Here is a 23,054-nt window from a genome sequence, read left to right as displayed (position 1 = left end):
CCCCTACAGACAGAGACACAGTTAGACCACTGAGCCCCAAACGCTCCCCCCTACAGACAGAGTAGATCTGGGACAATAAACCGAAAATTATCGATACCGACCATACCGATCACTTATCGCCGGCATTTTGCTCATATCCGTCATTACAATAAGTAGCCTATTCTGGAGAAATGTGAAGTTTGAAATGAAATAAGTTTGCTAATGTGGGTGATTGATAATGGGACAATTTACAAAACTGTGGTGCACATTAATGTTATAAACGTATAGTTCTATTTACTATTATCGCACCAATTCAGGCAATTAATTGCGAAGTGGAGTTTTGGCACCATGAGGAGACAGAAAAGAGAGAGAGAGGACATTACATCATCTGACCCCACCACAACCTGCTGAGTGACACTACGAAAGTCAACCCACACCGACCTCGGCCTCACCCACCACACACACTTACAGTCAAGAAGGAAATATATATATATATATAGGCTACCCCATGGGTAGGCAACCCTGGTCCTGGAGTGCCGCAGGCACTTCATGGTTTTGGTTTAACTGACCTGGAAGACCAGGTGTGTTGATGTTAGACAATCACTGAACTGATCAATGAGCTCAGTTGGTCAGGTGTGGTGCCTAGTTGGGACAAAATCCTGCAGGACCTGCGGCACTCCAGGAACAGGGTTGCCGACCCCTGGCCTAGCCTATAGGACCCCATAATCATACTACTAAAGCCTTGTTCACACTGCAGGCCTTAATGCTCAAATCCATTTTACAATACTGACTGTCCAAACAGCAAGTTACAAGTGACCAAATCAGATGTGTGTTCAGACAGCAGTCATTAGCTGACACGACCAAGCTAGTTGTCATAGTAACCACTGGTGTGTGGCAGTGGTGTAGCAAAGATTTTATTAAACTAAACCAAGATAGACCACAGTCTGTCGTTTCAAATGGAAACAAATGAGTCATAGTGGGCAGAACAAGCAAGGTGGTGGGCAGGGCAGAGCCAAGCACAAGCTAGCGAGATCCTTATGGCTCGTTCTAGCATACATTTGCATATTTCCACTACGGAACACCTACTCTGTGAAGTGTGCAATAACTCAATTCACCTTTTCACTTGTTCTAAACAATGCAATTTTTTGAAACTTTAGCAAAGGGTAAAGTATAGACAACTTTGTCCACTCTGTTCGCAAGAGATTATAGTTTTGGGAACAGAAAACTGTATTGAGATCAAATGTTTCATCATTGAGAAAATTTGCAGAATGTCGGCCAAAATCCATCTCGTTCCACCTTCTCCCACTGCCGGCCAATGGGCTTCCTCTCACTGCCATATTTGGTGGTGAGTGGGAACGCCAAGTGGATGCTTCAAATTTATACATCCGGTGAAATATCTTCCTCATTGTTCTATCTGTGGGTGTAGGCTGACTGGTGGTGGTGCTCGTGTTTCCTATCACTCAGAAGTTAAGTTAAGGAGTTGGGGGAGGGGGGGGGGGTGCATTTCACTGCACCTATCCTGTGTATGTGACAATTAAACATTATTTTATTTACCCTGGTTAGGGAGTGGGGGTAAACTCTGGTTAGGGAGTGGGGGTAAACTCTGGTTAGGTAGTGGGGGTAAACTCTGGTTAGGGAGTGGGGGTAAACTCTGGTTAGGGAGTGGGGGTAAACTCTGGTTAGGGCCTTTGCTTGCTTATCACGACAGGTCATTACTGACGCAATTGACTGCAAGAATATAAAGGGGCCAATTTGAATTCTCCAATCAATTTTTGGAGAATGGCTAAATATCTAGCGCCATTAAAATCCTGGAGTGTTTGACTAATTAAGTAGAATCAAGGTGCTTTCTGCAAATCACAAATTCCTCTTCCTCCAGGCTCCTCTGAAACATTTAGATTTGGGATCGTAGCTTGGAGGGAGTTAGAGAGAGGCATAAATATTTTAACCCAAGGAAACAGTTGAACATGCCTTGCCAAAACCCAGTTTAAAGCTGAGCATTCAACAAAGTTTAACTAAGCCTGAGCCAATAATGCTACGAGGGAGATGGGTCCCCGTGAGAACTCACAACAGTCAGTGATGGCTAGGCCTGTCCAGAAACAACCCCAAACCTTGAACTCTACCCCTAGACCCTAGGTTACACCGTCAGTATTTGCAGATCTGTAGACTGTAGGAATGGAATACGCTACACCAGCAATAAAGGCCTGTGTGTGAATGAGGATGTGAGCGGGTGGGTGTGGGCCTGTGAAAGTGTAAAACACATTGTGTAGAAAAAGTGCAGCGTATCTAGATGACTGAGGTGCGATAGCAGCAAATGTGTGTTGGGTTTGAGAGTGAGGTTTGGTAAGCGACAGAGACTAAAATAGCACATTGTCTTGTAAGGAGAAGTGGTGTTGCTGGTATGAGTTCAGAGGCTTTAGAGGTCAAGAACGAGAAAGATGGAAAAATGGAGTTGGAGGAGGAGAGAACATGTGGTCATTCACGGTCACGTGTAGAGGTAAGTAAACCAGGGAACTGAGTGGAATGCACAAACGTGCACAAACACATGCACAAAGTAGGGTGAAATAATCCCACACACCAGTTGGTAAACCTTCCCCTCAGTACCACACATACCGACCACCGCTGTTAGTAGCCTGAATCAACCAATGCCTGGGCTGCACTTACAGTAACCTTGTTCAGCACACACACTTCTGCCCAATGCTATGTGCAATTAGCCTGGGAACGATGTGGCATGTAAAGTAACACCGCTGCAGTAGCCCATCATTTACCCAACCGTACAGTTACATCACAATGGCTACCACAGAGCTGAACGTACTGCTGCCTGTTGGAACTATGAAATGCTGTCACATGAAGTAGTATCCCCACTACAGTGCAAACATGGGGAGTCTGCTGTTACAGACAGTGTTGGGATACTATAGCTTAAATCTGAGACGGTCCCTTCTACTCTCCTCTCCTGACATACTGAACATTCCACAGCATGGCACCAGACTACACCAGTCTCTTCCCCTTCTCATCTCCTTGACTTCTCTTCCCCTTCCCTTCTCATCCCGATACATGAAAAGGGCTGGATGGGGCTGTTCTGACAGTGAGGAAAGGAGAGAAACTATTACAGACTATTGGGACGTGACTTGGTGAGGAAAGGAGACAAGGAGAGGAAGTTTATTCAGGCCATTATTGGGACGTGGCCCAGAAGAGCAGGAGAGCCCTGGAGCTCCTGAGGCAGCTGTGCTACTCCTCCCACGCTCCTCTCCCCCCTCCCCTTTCGTCACATTCCAACAATAATTAGCTAGGTGTCAGCTGGCATCAATCTATTGATAGCTATCAGGCATACGTGCCTCTGTACTTGGGTGTTTCTGTGTGTTAATGTGCAGGGGAGGGCTTGTGTGTGCGTCTATTATAAAGCACCTGTTACAACTCCTAAACTTAGCAAAAAAATAAACGTCACTTTTTCAGGACCCTGTCTTTCAAAGATAATTTGTAAAAATCCAAATAACTTCACAGATCTTCATTGTAAAGGGTTTAAACACTGTTTCCCATGCTTGTTCAATGAACCATAAACAATTAATAAACATGCACCTGTGGAACGGTCGTTAAGACACTAATAGCTTACAGACCGTAGGCAAGCAAGGTCACAGTTATGAAAACTTAGGACACTAAAGAGGCCTTTCTACTGACTCTGAAAAACACAACAACAAAAAATATGCCCAGGGTCCCTGGTCATCTGCGTGAACGTACCTTAGACATGCTGCAAGAAGGAATGAGGACTGCAGATGTGGCCAGTGCAATAAATTGCAATGTCCGTACTGTGAGACACCTAAAACAGCGCAGTGGCAGACCACGTGTAACAACACCTGTACAGGATCGGTACATCCGAACTAGAGGTCGACCGATTAATCTGAATGGCCGATTAAATCGGGGCCGATTTCAAGTTTTCATAACAATCGGAAATCGATATTTTTGGCCGCCGATTTTTTACACCTTTATTTAATCTTTATTTAACTAGGCAAGTCAGTTAAGAACACATTCTTATTTTCAATGACGGCCTAGGAACGTTCTGCCTCGTTCAGGGGCAGATCTTGCAACCAATCTTGCAACCTTACAGTTAACTAGTCCAATGCTCTAACACCTGATTACATTGCACTCCATGAGGAGCCTGCCTGTTAGCGAATGCAGTAAGCTAAGTTGCTAGCTAGCATTAAACTTATCTTATAAAAAACAATTAATCAATGACTGTCATTGCTCCAATGTGTACTTAACCATAAACATCAATGCCTTTCTTAAAATCAATACACAAGTATATATTTTTAAACCTGCATATTTAGCTAAAAGAAATCCAGGTTAGCAGGCAATATTAACCAGGTGAAATTGTGTCATTTCTCTTGCGTTCATTGCACGCAGAGTCAGGGTATATGCAACAGTTTGGGCCGCCTGGCTCTTTGCGAACTAATTTGCCAGAATTTTACGTAATTATGACAACATTGAAGGTTGTACAATGTAACAGGAATATTTAGACTCATGGATTTTATTTTTTTATTTCACCACCCGTTAGATAAAATACGGAACGGAATAAACGTTTTGTTTTCGAGGTGATAGTTTCCGGATTAGTCAAAGGTATATGGTTTAGAGAGAAATAGTCGACGCGTTAAAATTCCTGTAATAACTTGCGGCTGAATTTGAAAGGGGTTCCTTCGTTATTTTACTGTTCATGTCTTCCATAGAGAATGTCTTGATCTACTTCAAATAAGGTCTGTGTTTCGTGCAGGCTTAAACCGCCTCGACGTTTTGATACCCGTGTAAATCTCACTAGGATAAAAGGTAACGTTTGTCAACATATTTTCATAAATCCACTCTACAATTTTTTTTATCTTCGCTTATATTTAGCCAATATTGATCAGAGTTACCTTGTCCTATGGATATCTACACAGTTATAAAATTGGCACGGTGATGTAAGCCTACACGAAACACAGATCTTATTTTAAGTGAATCTAAAAATATCCTATGGAATAAATGAAGGAACCGCTTTTCAGATTTTGCTAGAAGGTGTCATGGGAATTATGACTCGCACTTTGGTTGTCAATTCTTACCATGCCCATTATTAAAATAGGATTTCCTGCATATAGAAATTAAAGTTTTTAACATTCATCACAGGTAACTTAAACTCTATTTTTATTCAAACAGTTGAGAGTATTTGTCTCCTAAGCAGACTCTTCAGTATCATTGTCACTTCAGAGCTGTGTGCATGTATTTATGTATTATATTAAGTTAAAATAAAAGTGTTCATTGTTCATTCAGTATTGTTGCAATTGTCATTATTACAAAAATGTGTGTCTGTGTATGATATATAAAGGGTTTAAACACGGGGTTTAAATATATTTATTTTTTAAACTTTTTTTAAAAAATTTAAATCGGCCGATTAATCGGTATCGGCTTTTTTTGTCCTCCAATAAATCGGTATCGGCATTGAAAAATCATAATCGGTCGACCTCTAATCCGAACATCCCACCTGCGGGACAGGTACAGGATGGCAACAACAACTGCCCCAGTTACACCAGGAACGCACAACCCCTCCATCAGTGCTCAGACTGTCCGCAATAGGCTGAGAGAGGCTGGACTGAGGGCTTGTAGGCCTGTTGTAAGGCAGGTCCTCACCAGATATCACGGGCAACAACGTCGCCTACGGGCACAAACCCACCGTCGCTGGACCAGACAGGACTGGCAAAAAGTGCTCTTCACTGACTAGTCACGGTTTTGTCTCACCAAGGGTGATGGTCGGATTCGTGTTAATCGTCGAAGGAATGAGCTTTACACCGAGGCCTATACTCCGGAGCGGGATCGATTTGGAAGTGGAGGGTCCGTCATGGTCTGGAGCGGTGTTTCACAGCATCATCGGACTGAGCTTGTTGTCATTGCAGGCAATCTCAACGCTGTGTGTTACAGGGAAGACATCCTCCTCCCTCATGTGGTACCCTTCCTGCAGGCTCATCCTGACATGACCCTCCAGCATGACAATGCCACCAGCCATACTGCTCGTTCTGTGCATGATTTCCTGCAAGACAGGAATGTCAGTGTTCTGCCATGGCCAGCGAAGAGTCTGGATCTCAATCCCATTGAGCACGTCTGGGACCTGTTGGATCGGAGGGTTTTATGAATTCCTCACAGAAATGTCCGGTAACTTGCAGGTGCCTTGGTGGAAGAGTGGGGTAACATCTCACGGCAGGAACTGTCAAATCTGGTGCAGTCCATGAGGAGGAGATGCACTGCAGTACTTAATGCAGCTGGTGGGCACACCAGATACTGACTGTTACTTTTGATTTGGACCCCCCCTTTGTTCAGGGACACATTATTCAATTTCTGTTAGTCACATGTCTGAGGAACTTGTTCAGTTTATATCTCAGTTGTTTAATCTTGTTATGTTCATACAAATATTTACACGTTAAGTTTGCTGAAAATAAACGCAGTTGACAGTGAGGACGTTTCTTTTTTTGCTGAGTTTATCTCCATTTTCACTTGAAACTCATTCATATTATATGGTTATTCAACACGTTTTGTTTTACAGCATTTCTTAGTTCCACCAGGCAGGTCAGTGTGAGAGAGTTGTATTAATTACCACTGAGTCACTGTTACACCAGCTCTAGCACCAAGACCACATTGTGTAACCATTTGAGCAAACAAAACACCCACCGTGTCACCATTTACACAACCAGTAAGAACGCAGGACACTGATGGGCCAAACGATGACCTCACCCCACTGTGAGCTTCTTCACTGTCCATGCCACAGTGGCAGAGGCTGATACCTGTCAAACAAGCTTCTTCAATAACAGTCACATTACAGTGAGTTTGTGTCAGCCAGTCAGAATCAGAATAGGAAGGATGATAGAAATTCTAGTTGTATGGTGCCTGCCAATCCCCAGTAAGACTAGAGCATCACAGACCGCTGGAGTTATAATAATGTCAACAGAGCCAACTGGCACAACACTTTAGAGGGATGAAGCCTTAGACAGACCCTTATGCAGTGGTGGAAAAAGTACTCAATTGTCATACTTGAGTAAAAGTACAGATACCTGTTCAAACAGGTGCCATTAATACAGGTAACGAGTGGAGGACAGAGGAGCCTCTTAAAGAAGAAGTTACAGGTCTGTGAGAGCCAGAAATCTTGCTTGTTTGTAGGTGACCAAATACTTATTTTCCACCATAATTTGCAAATAAATTCATTAAAAATCCTACAATGTGATTTTCTGGATTTTTTTCTCATTTTGTCTGTCATAGTTGAAGTGTACCTATGATGAAAATTACAGGCCTCTCTCATCTTTTTAAGTGGGAGAACTTGCACAATTGGTGGCTGACTAAATACTTTTTTGCCCCACTGTATAGTACAGTCAAATAAAAGCAACAAAGAGAATGAGGGTTCTACAGTATCTATCAATCATAGAAACCAGTCTTTCATCCTATCTGAAAACATAAAGTAGGTGCATTTCTAAATACCAAACATCCATTCATTGTGTCAGCTTAGGTCACTCTTCACCCCAAACACCCGGTCCTGCACAATAGCCTGTGTCTGGTCCCCTGTGCCACTATGACAGCATGGCCCTGAAATAGAGCAGAGCCCTAATGGAAGCTAGCTGTGTTTGTGCTCTTTTTATCTGGCCTTCTCATCAGGCAAGGCTTCATTGCACTGAATGAGTCCGGGCTTCTCTGGGGTCCTATGGCCCTGGCCGGGCTCCGAGGGGGTGTCCCCAGAGGCGCCTGAGTAGAAAAGGAGCAGGAGGCACACAGACAGGAAGTGGGTGTAATTTCCTCAGGAAACGATAAGAGCCATTTCCTGTTCGACCTGTCTGCAAGAGTCATGTCGAGAGATCGAGAGAGCGAAAGAGAAGACGAGAGAGAGAGGAGGGGGATGAGGAAGAGGGGAGGAGGGATGAGGAGAGGTTAGAGGAGGAGAGAGAGAGAGAGGCGTGATGGTGTACAAAATGAGAAAGAGAGAAAGAAAGCTAGAAAGAGGAATGGAGCATGGCAGAGGGGAACAAGGTCAGGGGTAAGATTAAGAAGTGACACCCTTCTCTTTACTTGAACTGTGCTCATCACCTCTGTAACTCAGTAAAGGAAGTTGGCAAATATTTCATGAACGAAATCAACCGAAGAAAGATGATTGAGAAACAGAGAGAGTCGAGGACACGTGGGTAAAACTGAGATAAGGTGTGAGAAGCACAGTGAGGCCCTAGTACTGCTGCCTGCCTGCCATCATGTGTGCGGGGGTGTGCATATCAAATCAAATGTTATTTGTCACATGCTTCATAGACAGCTGGTGTAGACTAACAGTGAAATGCTTACTTATGGGCCCTTCCCAACAATGCTTACTTACAGTCCATTCATTAACCCAACAAAAATACAATGTGTGTGGTGTGTTGGGCAATGCAGGGACTGAAGTGTGAAATTCCTGGGCTAACTCAGGTTAATGAAGGATAATCATTCATAGCTGACAACTGTTGCAACACCACTGTAGTCAACACATTTACAAAAACACTGCAGATTACACACGACCGTCCAGATTAGATACATTGATATTCCAACTGCATGTGAGATTAGGGATTAAATACAGTTGAAGTCAGAAGTTTACCTACACCTTAGCCAAGTACATTTACTCAGTTTGACAATTCCTGACATTTAATCCTAGTAAAATTCAGTTTTAGGTCAGTTAGGATCACCTCTTTATTTTAAGAATGTGAAATAACAGCAGAGAGAATGATTGCTTTCAACATTTATTTCTTTCATCACATTCCCAGTGAGTCAGAAGTTAACATACACTCAATTAGTATTTGGTAGCATTGCCTTAAAATTGTGTAACTTACATTTACATTTAAGTCATTTAGCAGACGCTCTTATCCAGAGCGACTTACAAATTGGTGCATTCACCTTATGATATCCAGTGGAACAACCACTTTACAATAGTGCATCTAACTCTTTTAAGGGGGGGGGGTTAGAAGGATTACTTTATCCTATCCTAGGTATTCCTTGTGTCAAACGTTTCGGGTAGCCTTCCACAAGCTTCCCAAAATAAGTTGGATGAATTTTGGCCCATTCCTTCCGACAGCTGGTGTAACTGAGTCAGGATTGTAGGCCTCCTTGCTCACACACACTTTTTCAGTTCTGCCCACACATTTTCTATAGGATTGAGGTCAGGGCTTTGTGATGGCCACCTTGACTTTGTTGTCCTTAAGCCATTTTGCCACAACCTTGGAAGTATGCTTGGGGTCATTGTCCATTTGGAAGACCCATTTGCTACCAAGCTTTAACTTCCTGACTGATGTCTTGAGATGTTGCTTCAATATATCCATATAATTTCCCGTCCTCATGATGCCATCTATTTTGTGAAGTGCACCAGTCCCTCCTGCAGCAAAGCACCCCCACAACATGATGCTGCCACCCCTGTGCTTCACGGTTGGGATGGTGTTCTTCAGCTTGCAAGCCTCCCCCTTTTCCCTCCAAATATAACAATGGTCATTATGGCCAAGCAGTTCTATTTTTGTTTCATCAGACCAGAGGACATTTCTCCAAAAATTACGATCTTTGTCCCCATGTGCAGTTGCAAACCGTAGTCTGGCTTTTTTTAATGGCGGTTTTGGAGCAGTGGCTTCTTCCTTGCTGAGCGACCTTTCAGGTTATGTCGATATAGGACTTGTTTTACTGTGGATATAGATACTTTTGTGCCTGTTTCCTCCAGTATCTTCACAAGGTCCTTTGCTGTTGTTCTGGGATTGACTTGCACTTTTCGCACCAAAGTACGTTCATCTCTAGGAGACAGAACGCGTCTCCTTCCTGAGCGGTGTCGCGGCTGCATGGTCCCATGGTGTTTATACTTGCGTACTATTGTTTGTACAGATGAACGTGGTACCTTCAGACATTTGGAAATTGCTCCCAAGGATGAACCAAACTTGTGGAGGTCTACAATTTTTCTTCTGAGGTCTTGGCTGATTTCTTTTGATTTTCCCATGATGTCAAGCAAAGAGGCTCTGAGTTTGAAGGTAGGCCTTGAAATACATCCACAAGTACACCTCCAATTGACTCAAATTATGTCACTTAGCCCATCAGAAGCTTCAAAAGCCATGACATAATTTTCTGGAATTTTCCAAGCTGTTTAAAGGAACAGTCAACTTAGTGTATGTAAACTTCTGACCCACTGAAATTGTGATACAGTGAATTATAAGTGTAATAATCTGTCTGTAAACAATTGTTGGAAAAATTACTTGTGTCATGCACAAAGTAGATGTCCTAACCGACTTGCCAAAACTATAGTTTGTTAACATGAAATTTGTGGAGTGGTTGAAAAACAAGTTTTAATGACTTCAATCTAAGTGTATAGAAACTTCTGACCAAATGTAGGTACAAAGATTTCCCCAAATTAGTCATACATATATACAACTCAATGTCAACAGATTACATAATTCAAGATAACTAGCTACTAGAACAGTTCACTGCCTGGCCTTGTAACTATTTGTAGGGTTAATCAGTACATAGTATTGGGCAGAAAATAGTATTGGGTAAACAGAGATTGTCATTCACAATTCAACATACTGTAGTCGCAGACTCTGGACTTAAATGGATGTTCCAAAAGAGAGAGATCTAAGACAGAAGAAAGAACCAAGAGAGGCAAAGAGATGAGAATGAAAGAGTAAAAGGAGAGAATAGAGAGAGCGAGGTAGAGAGAGAGAGAGAGAGAGAGGTAGAAAGAGAGAGAGAGCGAGGTAGAGAGAGAGTGAGGTAGAGAGAGAGAGAGAGAAGTGTCAGTGGGATGTGGGGAGGGAAACAACTACGCTGAAAGTGGTGTGAATATGCCCTCATACCACATCCTCTCTACCCATCCCTCTTTCAGTCCGCTTCTCTCGCTCTCTTTCTTCCCTCCCCGTACTCTCTTCTCCCCTCTCTCTCCACCTTCAAATCAGTCTCAATCGCCAGGTCGCAGTTGTAAATGAGAACTTGTTCTCAACTGACCTACCTGGTTAAATAAAGGTGAAATAAAATAAAAAATAAATCTTGGTTGGTATGGCCACTCCAATACAGCCAAGCCACTCATGACCAGAACAGTAGAGCCAATTACGTCATTTAGCAGCCATTACGCACTGGCTAACATAAGACTAGCAACTCAAAAAAGTCCTAACCCCTAGAACAGCAGTGATGTGTAAAATCCCCTGCATCTTTTTCTCTGTCCCTATTGCCTAACCCTTAGTGCCAAAATATACTTCCATACCCCTGACAACTCCTTGGCATTACTTTCCCTACCCCCTCTTTTTCTCTTGCTCTCCATGTAAGTGGTCACTGTTTCATGCTTCATGGAAACATTGGATAGACGAGGGCCAATCGACTGGCATGGATTGGGTTCGCAGTGAGCCTCCCGCCTATTTAACTGTTTCTAAATGTGTGTGTGTCTGGATAGTAGGGTAATTGCGCAGGCCAAACACAGAGGCCTTTGATTACCATTTGGGTCGTGGAGAAACATTATCATTCATTCAGAAGGGATGTGTATGTGTATGTGTATGTGTGTGTTAGCAGGCCACGTTTTACCACCATGTCCAGCAGTGGCTGATGATGACTTGAGGACTGCAGCACATAAAGCAGCTATGTCCGGCCAGAGTGTTGGAAGAGCTTTCCCAGAATCCCAATCTGGGCTGGCTCTGAACATGGAGGTGGGCAATACCGCAGCCCAACACACACGTCCCTCCATGACGGTACGGCCCACATAACTCACCAACCATACAACGCAGTCCTGCTGCATTCATATCCTCCATCTTAACATAGCTCTATTACTGAGGCACCATAAACCACATACTGCAGCTAGCATCATTATTGGACATTTCTATTAAATTTCTCAGTGAAAATGGCCTAATAATTCATCTCTTCAGATTTAGTCATGCAGTTCTTGTCTCCCCCTTTTCTAACCAGACTTTTAGAAAATAATGTGTATACAACTCATTCAGAGTTGTAAATGTTAAGATAGTGTCATGTCCTAGGGCCCCCTCTCGTTGTTTACATTGGAAACCTCATCAGCCCTGCTGTACTGTCAACATGGAGGGGTAATTTGAGGCTGCTTGTTCTCGTGATGGTGGTGTGTGTCTAAGTCTCCACTCTTGTTCAAGTCCCACTTCTTGCAAGTTATCCCAACCACCCCTATCCCTCTCTCTCCAGCCATCCATCCCCAAGAGTAAACACAGTCCATGAAGCCCAGTCTTTTCCACCCTGACCCAGGGAATGAAAGAGCTCCTTCACTCCCTCCTGTTCTCTACCAGTCTGACTCACATTCTGACTGAGGGGCAGAGCTGTTTCCATGTCACACCTGTCTGTATGTCTGCCAGCCAACACAAAAAAGAGACACACAAACACAAGGCCTAATACAAAGACATAATACACACAGACGACTGTATACCACATACAGGATGTACAATTAGACTATGTGCACACACACACACGTCTGCTCCTCCCTACTAAAAGACTCAATCAGGGCTTGGGTATGTCACCACTTTGCACACATCTCCTTCACACATGTTCAGCTCCATTCCCGCCTCTACATAGTGTATCAGAGGACAGTGGGTTGGTCCTGGACTGTTCTGAACTACATGGCTGTGCTACAGGGCTGACACAGCACACTAACATACAGGAGAGAGAGATAAGCACTTCTACTGTACAAGCTGACAGTAAACCAGGGTTACCTGTGTTCACCTGAGAATACCCCTGAGCTAGGCTAACTGAGAACCATCACCCACCCTGCCGTTACAATCTCCACTTATTACAAATACACGGCTCATTTAACTGTCGTCTGGAATGCACACTTGGCTAATTGCAAACGGACATACAGTGTGCACACACTGATGAACACACACGGTTCTTGGTTAGAAGGTGCTGAGCTTCATCTTGCTCAAGGCCAGGATTAGTGCTGCTGCTTTCAGATCCTTCCGTCATGCCAGGGAGACGCAGGACGGCATAGCGCACACGCACACACACACACACACACACACACACGAGTGGCACTGTTCATTACACTTGATTAACATAAGAATCTGCACTGTAGATTACTCTTCTCAACATGCCTTTATAGCTAAACTGAACAGCTGACATGTTTAGATGTTTCTTTTGTAAGCCAGACAAGTAGTCCTATAGGGAATCCCTAGTAGTTGCCCCTTTGTCCAGAGGGACAGCCCCTGGCTGTTGCATTGTGGATAGTAGGCTATATTCCACCATCTGCTGGTTGTCTGGTCGTAACCCTCTGGCCTAGTTACTGAGCTCAGTGTACCTCAGCTGTAACTACACTAGGCCTAATAAAGCACTGGGATTCCTCTATTAATGCCCTGAGAGAATAGGATTGTGTACCTGAGAGAATAGGATTGTGTACCTGAGAGAATAGGATTGTGTACCTGAGAGAATAGGATTGTGTACTTGAGAGAATAGGATTGTGTACTTGAGAGAGGGATGGTGTACCTGAGAGAACAGGATTGTGTACCTGAGAGAATAGGATTGTGTACCTGAGAGAATAGGATTGTGTAGCTGAGAGAATAGGATTGTGTACTTGAGAGAATAGGATTGTGTACCTGAGAGAATAGGATGGTGTACCTGAGAGAATAGGATTGTGTACCTGAGAGAATAGGATTGTGTACTTGAAAGAATAGGATTGTGTACCTGAGATAATAGGATTGCGTACCTGAGATAATAGGATTGTGTACCTGAGAGAATAGGATTGTGTACTTGAGAGAATAGGATGGTGTACTTGAGAGAGGGATGGTGTACCTGAGAGAATAGGATTGTGTAGCTGAGAGAATAGGATTGTGTAGCTGAGAGAATAGGATTGTGTAGCTGAGAGAATAGGATTGTGTACTTGAGAGAATAGGATTGTGTACCTGAGAGAATAGGATGGTGTACCTGAGAGAATAGGATTGTGTACCTGGGAGAATAGGATTGTGTACCTGAGATAATAGGATTGTGTACTTGAGAGAATAGGATTGTGTACCTGAGAGAGGGATTGGCGGAGGGTGGGGTGTGTGTGTGTGTGCGTGCATTCGTTAGGGCTGGGCGATATGGCCTAAAAATCATATCTCCATTTTTTCTAACTTATGGGCGATTCACGATATATACAGTTTCTCTAAATAGGCTTTGTTGTTTAATTAAAGGTCAAATACATTGCATTTCAAACAGTCAGCAATAATCTAATGAATTCAGGACTTGTAAAATTATACCTAGGTTAAATATAAGCCTTCCACAACCATAAAACGCACTAATTATTTAATCAAAATAGTTTAACCTGCTTTTTTACAATAATCACTGATCTGGCTTTCAAGTATGTCTATGAAAATGCCCTTTTTTATTACAAATTTAACCAGAAACATGCACATTCACTAATAATGACTCACTTCTTGTAGCAAGGACTATAGAAAATTAACACCGGTCTCATCAACAACCTCTTAAGCACAAGTGCTAGCGAGAAGCCAGCTAATCTTTATATTTCAACTTTAGCCAACTTGAATCTATTTACTAGCTAACAAGGTCTAACAGTTGAATTGTTATGAACACATCCTTCTGTCTGTCTCCAACTGTTTGAACAGCATTCTAGCCTGTCCACTTTGTTCAGATGTTAAAATCGAATGGCTATCTTATTTCTCAGAATGAGAACGAGTTGCCCTTGAGAATGAGAACCAATTCCTTTTATAATTGTGTTTTATGCTATAAACAGTCTTTGGCTAAAATGCTACTAGCAGTATGTGGTATTGCAATGCAGCCAGGCACGACAAACTGAGCATTCATTTTCCAGAATCAACGTTCATTGATACTCCTGTTTCAGTAGTGTCTGCTCTGCCCACAATTTGAGGAGTTGAGACATAAAAATGATATAGTTAGAAAGGTTAACTCCTCTTTTACAGTAAAATAATGTCTCAATGTGTTTGTCTCCATATGACCCATTCTGTTGGACCAAACCTCAAATGCAAATAGCGAGTTGAAACCGCTTGTCAGAGGAAGAAGTGATCTCTCATCTTTGTTGTTGTGAGTAGCAGGGGGAGGGGCTTGATGAGCGGGGAAGGAGCTGGATGTGTGGGGGGAGGGGCTTGGTGTGTGTGTGTAAATAGAAAGGTGCACAGTCTCAGCAGAAGAAGCAAAGGAGATGAGACCAAAAAGACAACATGATGAGAACAAGCGGACATAAACGCTCATAAAAACAAAAAATAAACAATAACTTGATTCTTGCGATACGGGCATTTGGATATCAGACCAAAACATGAATTCAAATGATCAAATTCGATATATAGCCCAGCCCTAGTACGTGTGTGTGTGAGTGAGAGACAAGAAACTTCAATTAAATAGCCCAAATTCCTTTAAAAGGAAGAGACGATACCCTTTGAGCTTCAGGCAAGACTGCACTTGCAGAGGTAGAGAAAGAAATAAAGAGGGAGGGATGACAGCAAAGTGTTGTTGTTCCTCTAACAGAGACAGGAAGCCTCTGTAGTTCAGTGGTCGCCGCTGACACATCACAACGCTCCAAGCCCAACCGCCATTTCAGCATCACGTCTCATCTGATCAGTTCAGCTACAGAACCATTCCAAAACAACTACGGGTCAACCCACAGGCCCATAACAACAGACCATGGCTGAACTTGAGACAGAGTGCTGTTCAGATTCTGAGCAAAGGTTATACATAGCACCTAAAGCAACATTTTTTCTGATTAAGCCTTCACAATGTTGATATGTTGTAGGCCCAATTCAGTCCCTTAGTAACACATAGACAAGGTTATTTTTGGAGTTCAATTGAGCCTGCGAAACTAAACAGCTAAATAAGTGTTGATCAACTCAAACCATGGATATTGGCCCAACCCTCTAGGTCTGATCAGGTACAGTTGAAGTCAGAAGTTTACATACACTTAGGTTGGAGTCAAGTAATTTTTCCAACAATTGTTTACAGACAGATTATTTCACTGTATCACAATTCCAGTGGGTCAGAAGTTTACATACACTAAGTTGACTGTGTCTTTAAACAGCTTGGAAAATTCCAGAAATTATGTCATGGCTTTAGAAGCTTCTGATAGGCTAAGTGACATCATTTGAGTCAATTGGAGGTGTACCTGTGGATGTATTTCAAGGGCTACCTTCAAACTCTGTGCCTCTTTGCTTGACATCATGGGAAAATCAAAAGAAATCAGCCAAGACCTCAGAAAAAAATTGTAGACCACCACAAGTCTGGTTCATCCTTGGGAGCAATTTCCAAACGCCTGAAGGTACCACGTTCATCTGTACAAACAATAGTACGCAAGTATAAACACCATGGGACCACAGAGCCATCATACCGCTCAGGAAGGAGACGCGTTCTGTCTCCTAGAGATTAACGTACTTTGGTGCGAAAAGTGCAAATCAATCCCAGAACAACAGCAAAGGACCATGTGAAGATGCTGGAGGAAACAGGTACAAAAGTATCTATATCCACAGTAAAACAAGTCCTATATCGACATAACCTGAAAGGCCACTCAGCAAGGAAGAAGCCACTGCTCCAAAACCGCCATAAAAAAGCCAGACTAAGGTTTGCAACTGCACATGTGGAGAAAGATCGTAATTTTTGGAGAAATGTCCTCTGGTCTGATGAAACAAAAATAGAACTGCTTGGCTATAATGACCATCGATATGTTTGGAGGAGAAAGGGGGAGGCTTGCAAGCCGAAGAACACCCTCCCAACCGTGAAGCACGGGGGTGGCAGCATCATGTTGTGGGGGTGCTTTGCTGCAGGAGGGACTGGTGCACTTCACAAAATAGATGGCATCGTGAGGAAGGAAAATTATGTGGATATATTGAAGTAACATCTCAAAACATCAGTCAGGAAGTTAAAGTCGCAAATGGGTCTTCCAAATGGACAATGACCCCAAGCATACTTCCAAAGTTGTGGCAAAACGGCTTAAGGACAACAAAGTCAAGATATTGGAGTGGCCATCACAAAGCCCTGACCTCAATCCTATAGAAAATGTGCGGGCAGAACTGAAAAAGTGTGTGCGAGCAAGGAGGCCTACAAACCTGACTCAGTTACACCAGCTTTGTCAGGAGGAATGGGCCAAAATTCACCCAACTTATTGTGGGAAGCTTGTGGAAGGCTACTCGAAATGTTTGACCCAAGTTAAACAATTTAAAGGCAATGCTACCAAATACTAATTGAGTATATGTAAACTTCTGACCCACTGGGAATGTGATGAAACAAATAAAAGCTGAAATAAATAATTATATTATTCGGACATTTCACATTCTTAAAATAAAGTGGTGATCCTAACTGACCTAAGACAGGGAATTTTTACTAGGATTAAATATCAGGAATTGTGAAAAACTGAGTTTAAATGTATTTGGCTAAGATGCATGTAAACTTCCAACATAAACTGTATATTATTCTCTTGATCTTTGATCCCAGAACTTCTAAGTCACTGTTACTACAGGAGCTGGCTAACACCCAGTACTCTACCCTGCACCTTACAGACTGCTTTGCCCTATGTACATAGTGATTGAACACTGGTCACCTTAATCATGTTTACATACTGTTTTACCCACTTCATATGTATATAGTGTATTCTAGCCATGGCTCATCCTATACAACTACTGCTGTACCCACTTTTTCTATTGATATACTGTCTATACCAGTTTATATATATTCCAGACTTTGACATTGCTCGTTCTGAAATGTTTTATTTATTTATTTGTACTTATTGGATTATGTGCATATTGTTGTGTATTGCTAGGTACTATTACTGCATTGTTGGATGCTAGAAACACAAGCATTTCGCTGCACCTGCGATAACATCTGCATATGCAATCAATACATTTATTTGATTTTGATTTGTAGAGGATTAAACTGAATGATGGGGGAGGGGAGTGAGACAAAGGGGGAGGGGAGTGAGACAAAGGGGGAGGGGAGTGAGACAAAGGGGGAGGAGAGAGGCAAAAAAGGCCAAAAGTGGGATGGACTCCAGTGACAGATGTGTGTTTGTATAGCTGCTGTACTTTTCATATAGAAAGAGAAAATAGTGTGATCAATTGGAGCATCGGATAAATATGCTACAGTGTGTGATAGATACATCTACTGGTACAATCTCACAATTTGCTATCAGTAGGCTATCTACCTTTGATAATGATTAACTATCTAATCAGTATAATGTATGTGTAACTATGTCTAAATAACACTCAGAATTTAGGCTGGTTTAACAGCTAAATCAAGCATGGCTATTAATGTTATTTGATAAAATATAGTTTTTAGATTTTAAATTTTGAAATACTCGTAAAAAAAATACATAGGCAAGCAAATCATTGCACGTAGGCCGGGCCACATTGCTGGCAATAACTGCTATAGTTACAGAGTTACATGAAATAATAGGATACAATGTTGCGAGTCATTTTACAAATTATGTTCTTTGCAACATTTTTGTAACATGACAAATAGCCATACTTTGTAGCCTGCTAAAAAAATATCACTTGATTGAACAACAAATTAGCAAGCGACCTGACACGTACCCTTCAAATACCAGTATGCTTCAGCAAGTCCTACTCTGTAATGAAAATAGTGTTTAATTAACTCTAAAACACCTGATTTTGGGACTCGAGAGAACGAGATGTTCCGCTAGATTGTAGCCAAACACAACATTCCTTTAGCTAGACGTTAACTAAAAGCTCTCTGGTGAGCTGGCTAGCGAGAGACAAGCCTTTACTCGCGGAATAACCTAATTAAATCCCAAGTTTTTTTATAAGTAACTAAGCATCGAACGTATGTACATGTTAAATATATTATCAACATGTTTTGACGAGGTACTCACCTCAAAATACAGCAACAACAACAAAAAAGACTGATAAACGTCTATTATGGTTCGCTGTTCGAAAGTTGTCGTATGTCGCTGGAAAAAAACATTGTACGCGGAAGTACAAATTCAAGTGCACAATTTTCCCTTGCCTGATTTTTTTTATCTGCATAAACCACTGGCAAAGTCATGCCTGACGATGTCAAAATATATTGGTTTGATATAATAATACAGTTTTCAATATGATCTAGCTATATAAAATCTGGTTTTCATGTAACTTTTTCCATCCCCAGTTGTTTCCTGATGGGCTTCCATACTAGATTGTGTTACACGGTATTCGGTCCCCTCGTCTAGCCATGGGAGTCAAGCTTATCTTTTCACACATAAAGTAATCCGTGTTGAAATATTATTTATGGAATTGAACGCATTATGTCAATTATTGAACAGTAATTGAACCCCTGAACTAGTGCATCCATAAATACATTTAGGAATATGCATTTGTTTCCGTAAACTTCTGTTTCACTTAGCAATATGATCTCATATGTTTCACAATTCACAAATAGGCTATCACACAAAGTAATTCCGATTTAGTTAGTGTTGGCTGTTTGTGAAAGTTTAGGGCATGCACCTATCTTGGGTTGTCATCTTCTTAATTTCCCGTCTTCATATCCGGCCTTTTACTACTCTCCGCTTCCAAGTGCGTCCGAAATTGCACCCTATTCACTTTATAGTGCACTGGTCAAATGTAGTGCACACTATGTAGAGAAAACTATGCCATTTTCAGACTTTTTAATCAACACGTTTAATAAAGGTAGGCGGCAGATTTTCATGTCATCATATCCTTGGGAGAGGAGGCCATATGGCATATGCTGTCCCATTACCCTGACTATTACAACTCATTGAACTCAATCAGTCAATTACACATGCAAGGAAAATAAGACTAAGGGAAACCATGGCCAATTTTTACTCATGCTCATGAAATCAAACCCTTCCATGATATAATGCAAACTATTCGTGTAGACTAGATAAGGTCATTACATTGTAATATAGGTCCAGTTCGCCACCCTGTGGAGAAAGGATGCTCTACACCAGGGGTCTCAAGCAGGCCTATAGGAGCCTCTTCCTGTGTAATGCACACATTCACACAATGAGTTGAGTGCCAACAACATTCCAATCTCCAGAATAATGTTTATTGCTTTAGAAGTTATTCATATTTTTTTCTTATTTTTGATCTTTCCATTTTTCCTCTTTACAATAAAACAAAGAAATGTGACTTATTATTTCACGGCATGATCATTTTATGATGTGTACACATACATTCACAAAGGAAAGAGTATTTACAGAGGTGTTGGTGAATGCCACACAGAGATCATGAAACAGAGATTTCTGGTAGAATCCAACAAATATAGAATTACATGACCTTTACAATAGGGCTTTCACACCTAATGTTATACCGCCACCTGTTACAAACCATACCATATGAATCTGTACAATGTGGGGTAGTTAGTATGCACTCTGTGCTTCAAAGTGAGCAACATGGAATGGAGAAGTTGGTCTGTGTCCCTAGTTGGTATTGAGATACTTTGTACCTCTTGCTTTAATTTCTACAAGGGGACCTATTGCCTAACTGTTGCCATGGATAAAAAGCTTAGACTCAAAAATAATCATTTTTTTTTTGTTGTAGTTGAAAGAATGTGCTGAAACCAATATTATTCACATTTGAGAAATCACAGAACAGTTACACTGGGTGAATGCTAACTATAAAAATAAGACTACCAGAATATTTAAACCCAAAGGGCATCTTGGAAAATGACCAAAGGGCACAATTAGCTGGGGTTGAGAAAATATGAGACAATTCCCCATATATGAGTCCTCCTCCTCAACACCTTTCCAGCGCAGATACTCTGACTGCTGTTAATTATTTAAAACTTTAATACACCTATACTTGTCAATTTCCCAACATTATTTAAATACGTAATTAAATCACACCAACACAGCTAACTTTTATAATATTGATAATAATTAAATGTAATGTACACCATAATAAAATATATACAATGAAATATTGATACAAATTCTAGATTTGTCCAGCTCTCTCTTTTGCTCTCTCTTTCTCTCTCTCTTTCTCTCCCTCTCACTGAAGAAAGTTAAGCAATTGAACTTGGCATTAAACAATAACAAACAAACAAGTATGGAGTTAGAAATGTACATTACAATACCAGAGCATTACATTAGCAGAGCAAAATGACAAATTGTTTGGATTTGGGGGATGATCATTTTTCCCAACAAATAATGAACTGTAGCAGCCTCCTATAAAGACCACCAGCTGGCAATGTTTGACTATGTTATGAACAGAAAAATACATACCGGTACCCAAGAAAAGGAATCCCCAAAAAACTAAAGTAATATCTCTGACAGATATAATTTCTTGCGGCCATTATTGCAATTAATCTTATGTGTGTATATTGTAGTGTTGTTTATTATTGTTCTAGTATTATATTTTAATGTAATTCATTATACATTGAGTTATATTTATGCAGTTTGATGGACAGAACAACGTACAATGCTGTTAAAGCTCAAAACATCACTGAAACCTTGAGACAATAAAATGTGTGGGAGCACATGATGAATAAGTAGTACACATACATCTGAAACATGGTAGACTCTAAGTAATGTCGAAATCAGCAAGCTCACCATCTCAGCTATGTTGGACAAATACACATGTAAAGAGAGAACGGAAGGGTAGAGAGAGAGAGAGGAAGAAAAAAAATAGAGAGACGGGGCAAGATGGCTCAAATAAAGGACAACATAACAGATGAAGGGAGCGAAAGAGAGAAAGAGAGAGAGGGGAGAAAGAGAGAGTGTTATCTAATAGAATCTATTAGCTGTGGATCAATTTTAGAGTCTCTGTCTCCCTGTGCCGTTCAACCAGAGCCATGGAGGGAGAGAGAGATAGAGGGAGGGACGGAGGGGGAGGGGTGAGGGGCACCAGGCTCTTGAGGGGATGGGGGGACACGGGGGGAGGGAGGGAGGAGAGAGGTGGCAGTGCTCCCCCTTTCTTCCCCTCCACCAGGATATGTGATCGAATGCTCAGCCTGGTCTCCTTGGTGATGCTGAAGTCAGGCTCGTTGTCTGAGCTGCAGTCACTCAAATCTGTGATCTCCAGGTCTGAGTCTGACTCTGGGTCCTGCTTCACCCCGCCTCGCCGCTCCGATGGGCTCTGTCGCCCCCCAGCACCACCACCAAGACCCATCCCTCCCAGACCCAGCCCTAACCCTAACCCTAGCCCCAACCCAGGCTCCGTGCCTGGGGTGTTGGATTCCCTTCTCTCCCTCTCACCCACAGAGCCCCCGTTGAGAATGTCCGTCCGGCCCAGCGACAGAGCACCAGGGTAAGGAGGCAAGCAGAGTCTGGGCTGCCCACCTGCCGTGCCGTTAGTAACCCCGGTCTGGCCCGCTGCTCCCCTCTCTCCCCCTCCTGCCACCTCTCCCGGGGGGAGTAGGGAGGAGAAGGGGTGAGGTAGCTGGCCCAGGCTGGTCTGCAGCGGGTTGGGGTAGAAGTGGGAGGGATAGAGGGAGCCGGGGGGCAGCTTGGGGCAGTTGTTGAGGGAGAAGGCCCCTGAGAGGTAGGGATTGAAGCCCCAGGGGTAGTCGAAGGGGGGGTTGCGGGGGTAAGGACCCAACAGGGATGGGGGCTTGGAGTAACAGGGAGCGGCTGGAAGAGAACAGAGACACAGAGACAGAGGTTAGCTCTCTGAAGGGGTAAAGATCTCCTGACATACCACATCCAAGCATGTTCACTAATTATGCTCTGCAATAATTAGCAACGCACAGCTATGCGCTGGGGCAAAATGAGAGCCCTGTTGATTTGAATAGAACCCTGATCTTAGACTATATGCCTGCCAGACCTATTCACACATTCAACTGGTTCACAACAAATATGAACATAATGAGAGATATGCTCTCTGGCAAATTAAAGTATCCCGTTAATAACAGAATAGTTATGCCACTGTAATGAAATAATACTGTCTATGAAAAAAGGAAAATGGACTGTGGTAAGAGAAATCCAGTTATTTAGAAAATCTGGCTGTTGTTGGCCATGTGTATAGTCCAGGTGCTTAGTGAAGTCAACTGAATAACAGAAAAACAGAAAAACACAACTCGCACACTCTGGCACTCTAGTTGGCTCCATCATACTTTCAGAAACCTGATTAACATAACAGCTGATATAATGTGTATGTGTATTACATCAGCTTCCCTATATGCATAATTTAATAACAACTGAAACAAAT

The 23,054-nt window shown here is 42.3% G+C and overlaps 2 protein-coding genes across 12 annotated transcripts in view; both read right to left on the bottom strand.

Moving 5' to 3' along the window:
* The window catches only part of LOC139564545 (rho guanine nucleotide exchange factor 1-like), a 53,437-nt gene extending 34,025 nt beyond the window's left edge, over window positions 1-19,412 (bottom strand). For 5 of the 6 annotated variants that reach the window (XR_011672771.1, XM_071384143.1, XM_071384145.1 and 2 more), the window contains exon 1: window positions 18,782-19,080. The gene's annotated coding sequence lies outside the window, so the exon portion shown is untranslated. Of the gene's footprint in view, window positions 1-18,781; window positions 19,081-19,391 lie in introns of those variants that run through there. The other variant, XM_071384144.1, reaches the window with a different exon arrangement.
* Window positions 19,413-19,913: 501 nt separating this feature from the next.
* LOC139564396 (ETS domain-containing transcription factor ERF-like) overlaps window positions 19,914-23,054 on the bottom strand; it is a 69,765-nt gene continuing 66,624 nt past the window's right edge. For all 6 annotated transcript variants that reach the window (XM_071383885.1, XM_071383889.1, XM_071383886.1 and 3 more), the window contains one exon: window positions 19,914-22,477. In XM_071383885.1, the coding sequence (XP_071239986.1) occupies window positions 21,645-22,477 (833 nt within the window). In that variant the 3' untranslated portion in view covers window positions 19,914-21,644. The remainder of the gene's footprint in view (window positions 22,478-23,054) is intronic.

The sequence above is a fragment of the Salvelinus alpinus genome, chromosome 35 (genome assembly GCF_045679555.1).
Source record: "Salvelinus alpinus chromosome 35, SLU_Salpinus.1, whole genome shotgun sequence".
NCBI classification, from domain to species: domain Eukaryota; kingdom Metazoa; phylum Chordata; class Actinopteri; order Salmoniformes; family Salmonidae; genus Salvelinus; species Salvelinus alpinus.
The sequence above is the reverse complement of the archived record's forward strand: the minus strand, read 5'-3'. Positions and strand labels throughout refer to the sequence as shown.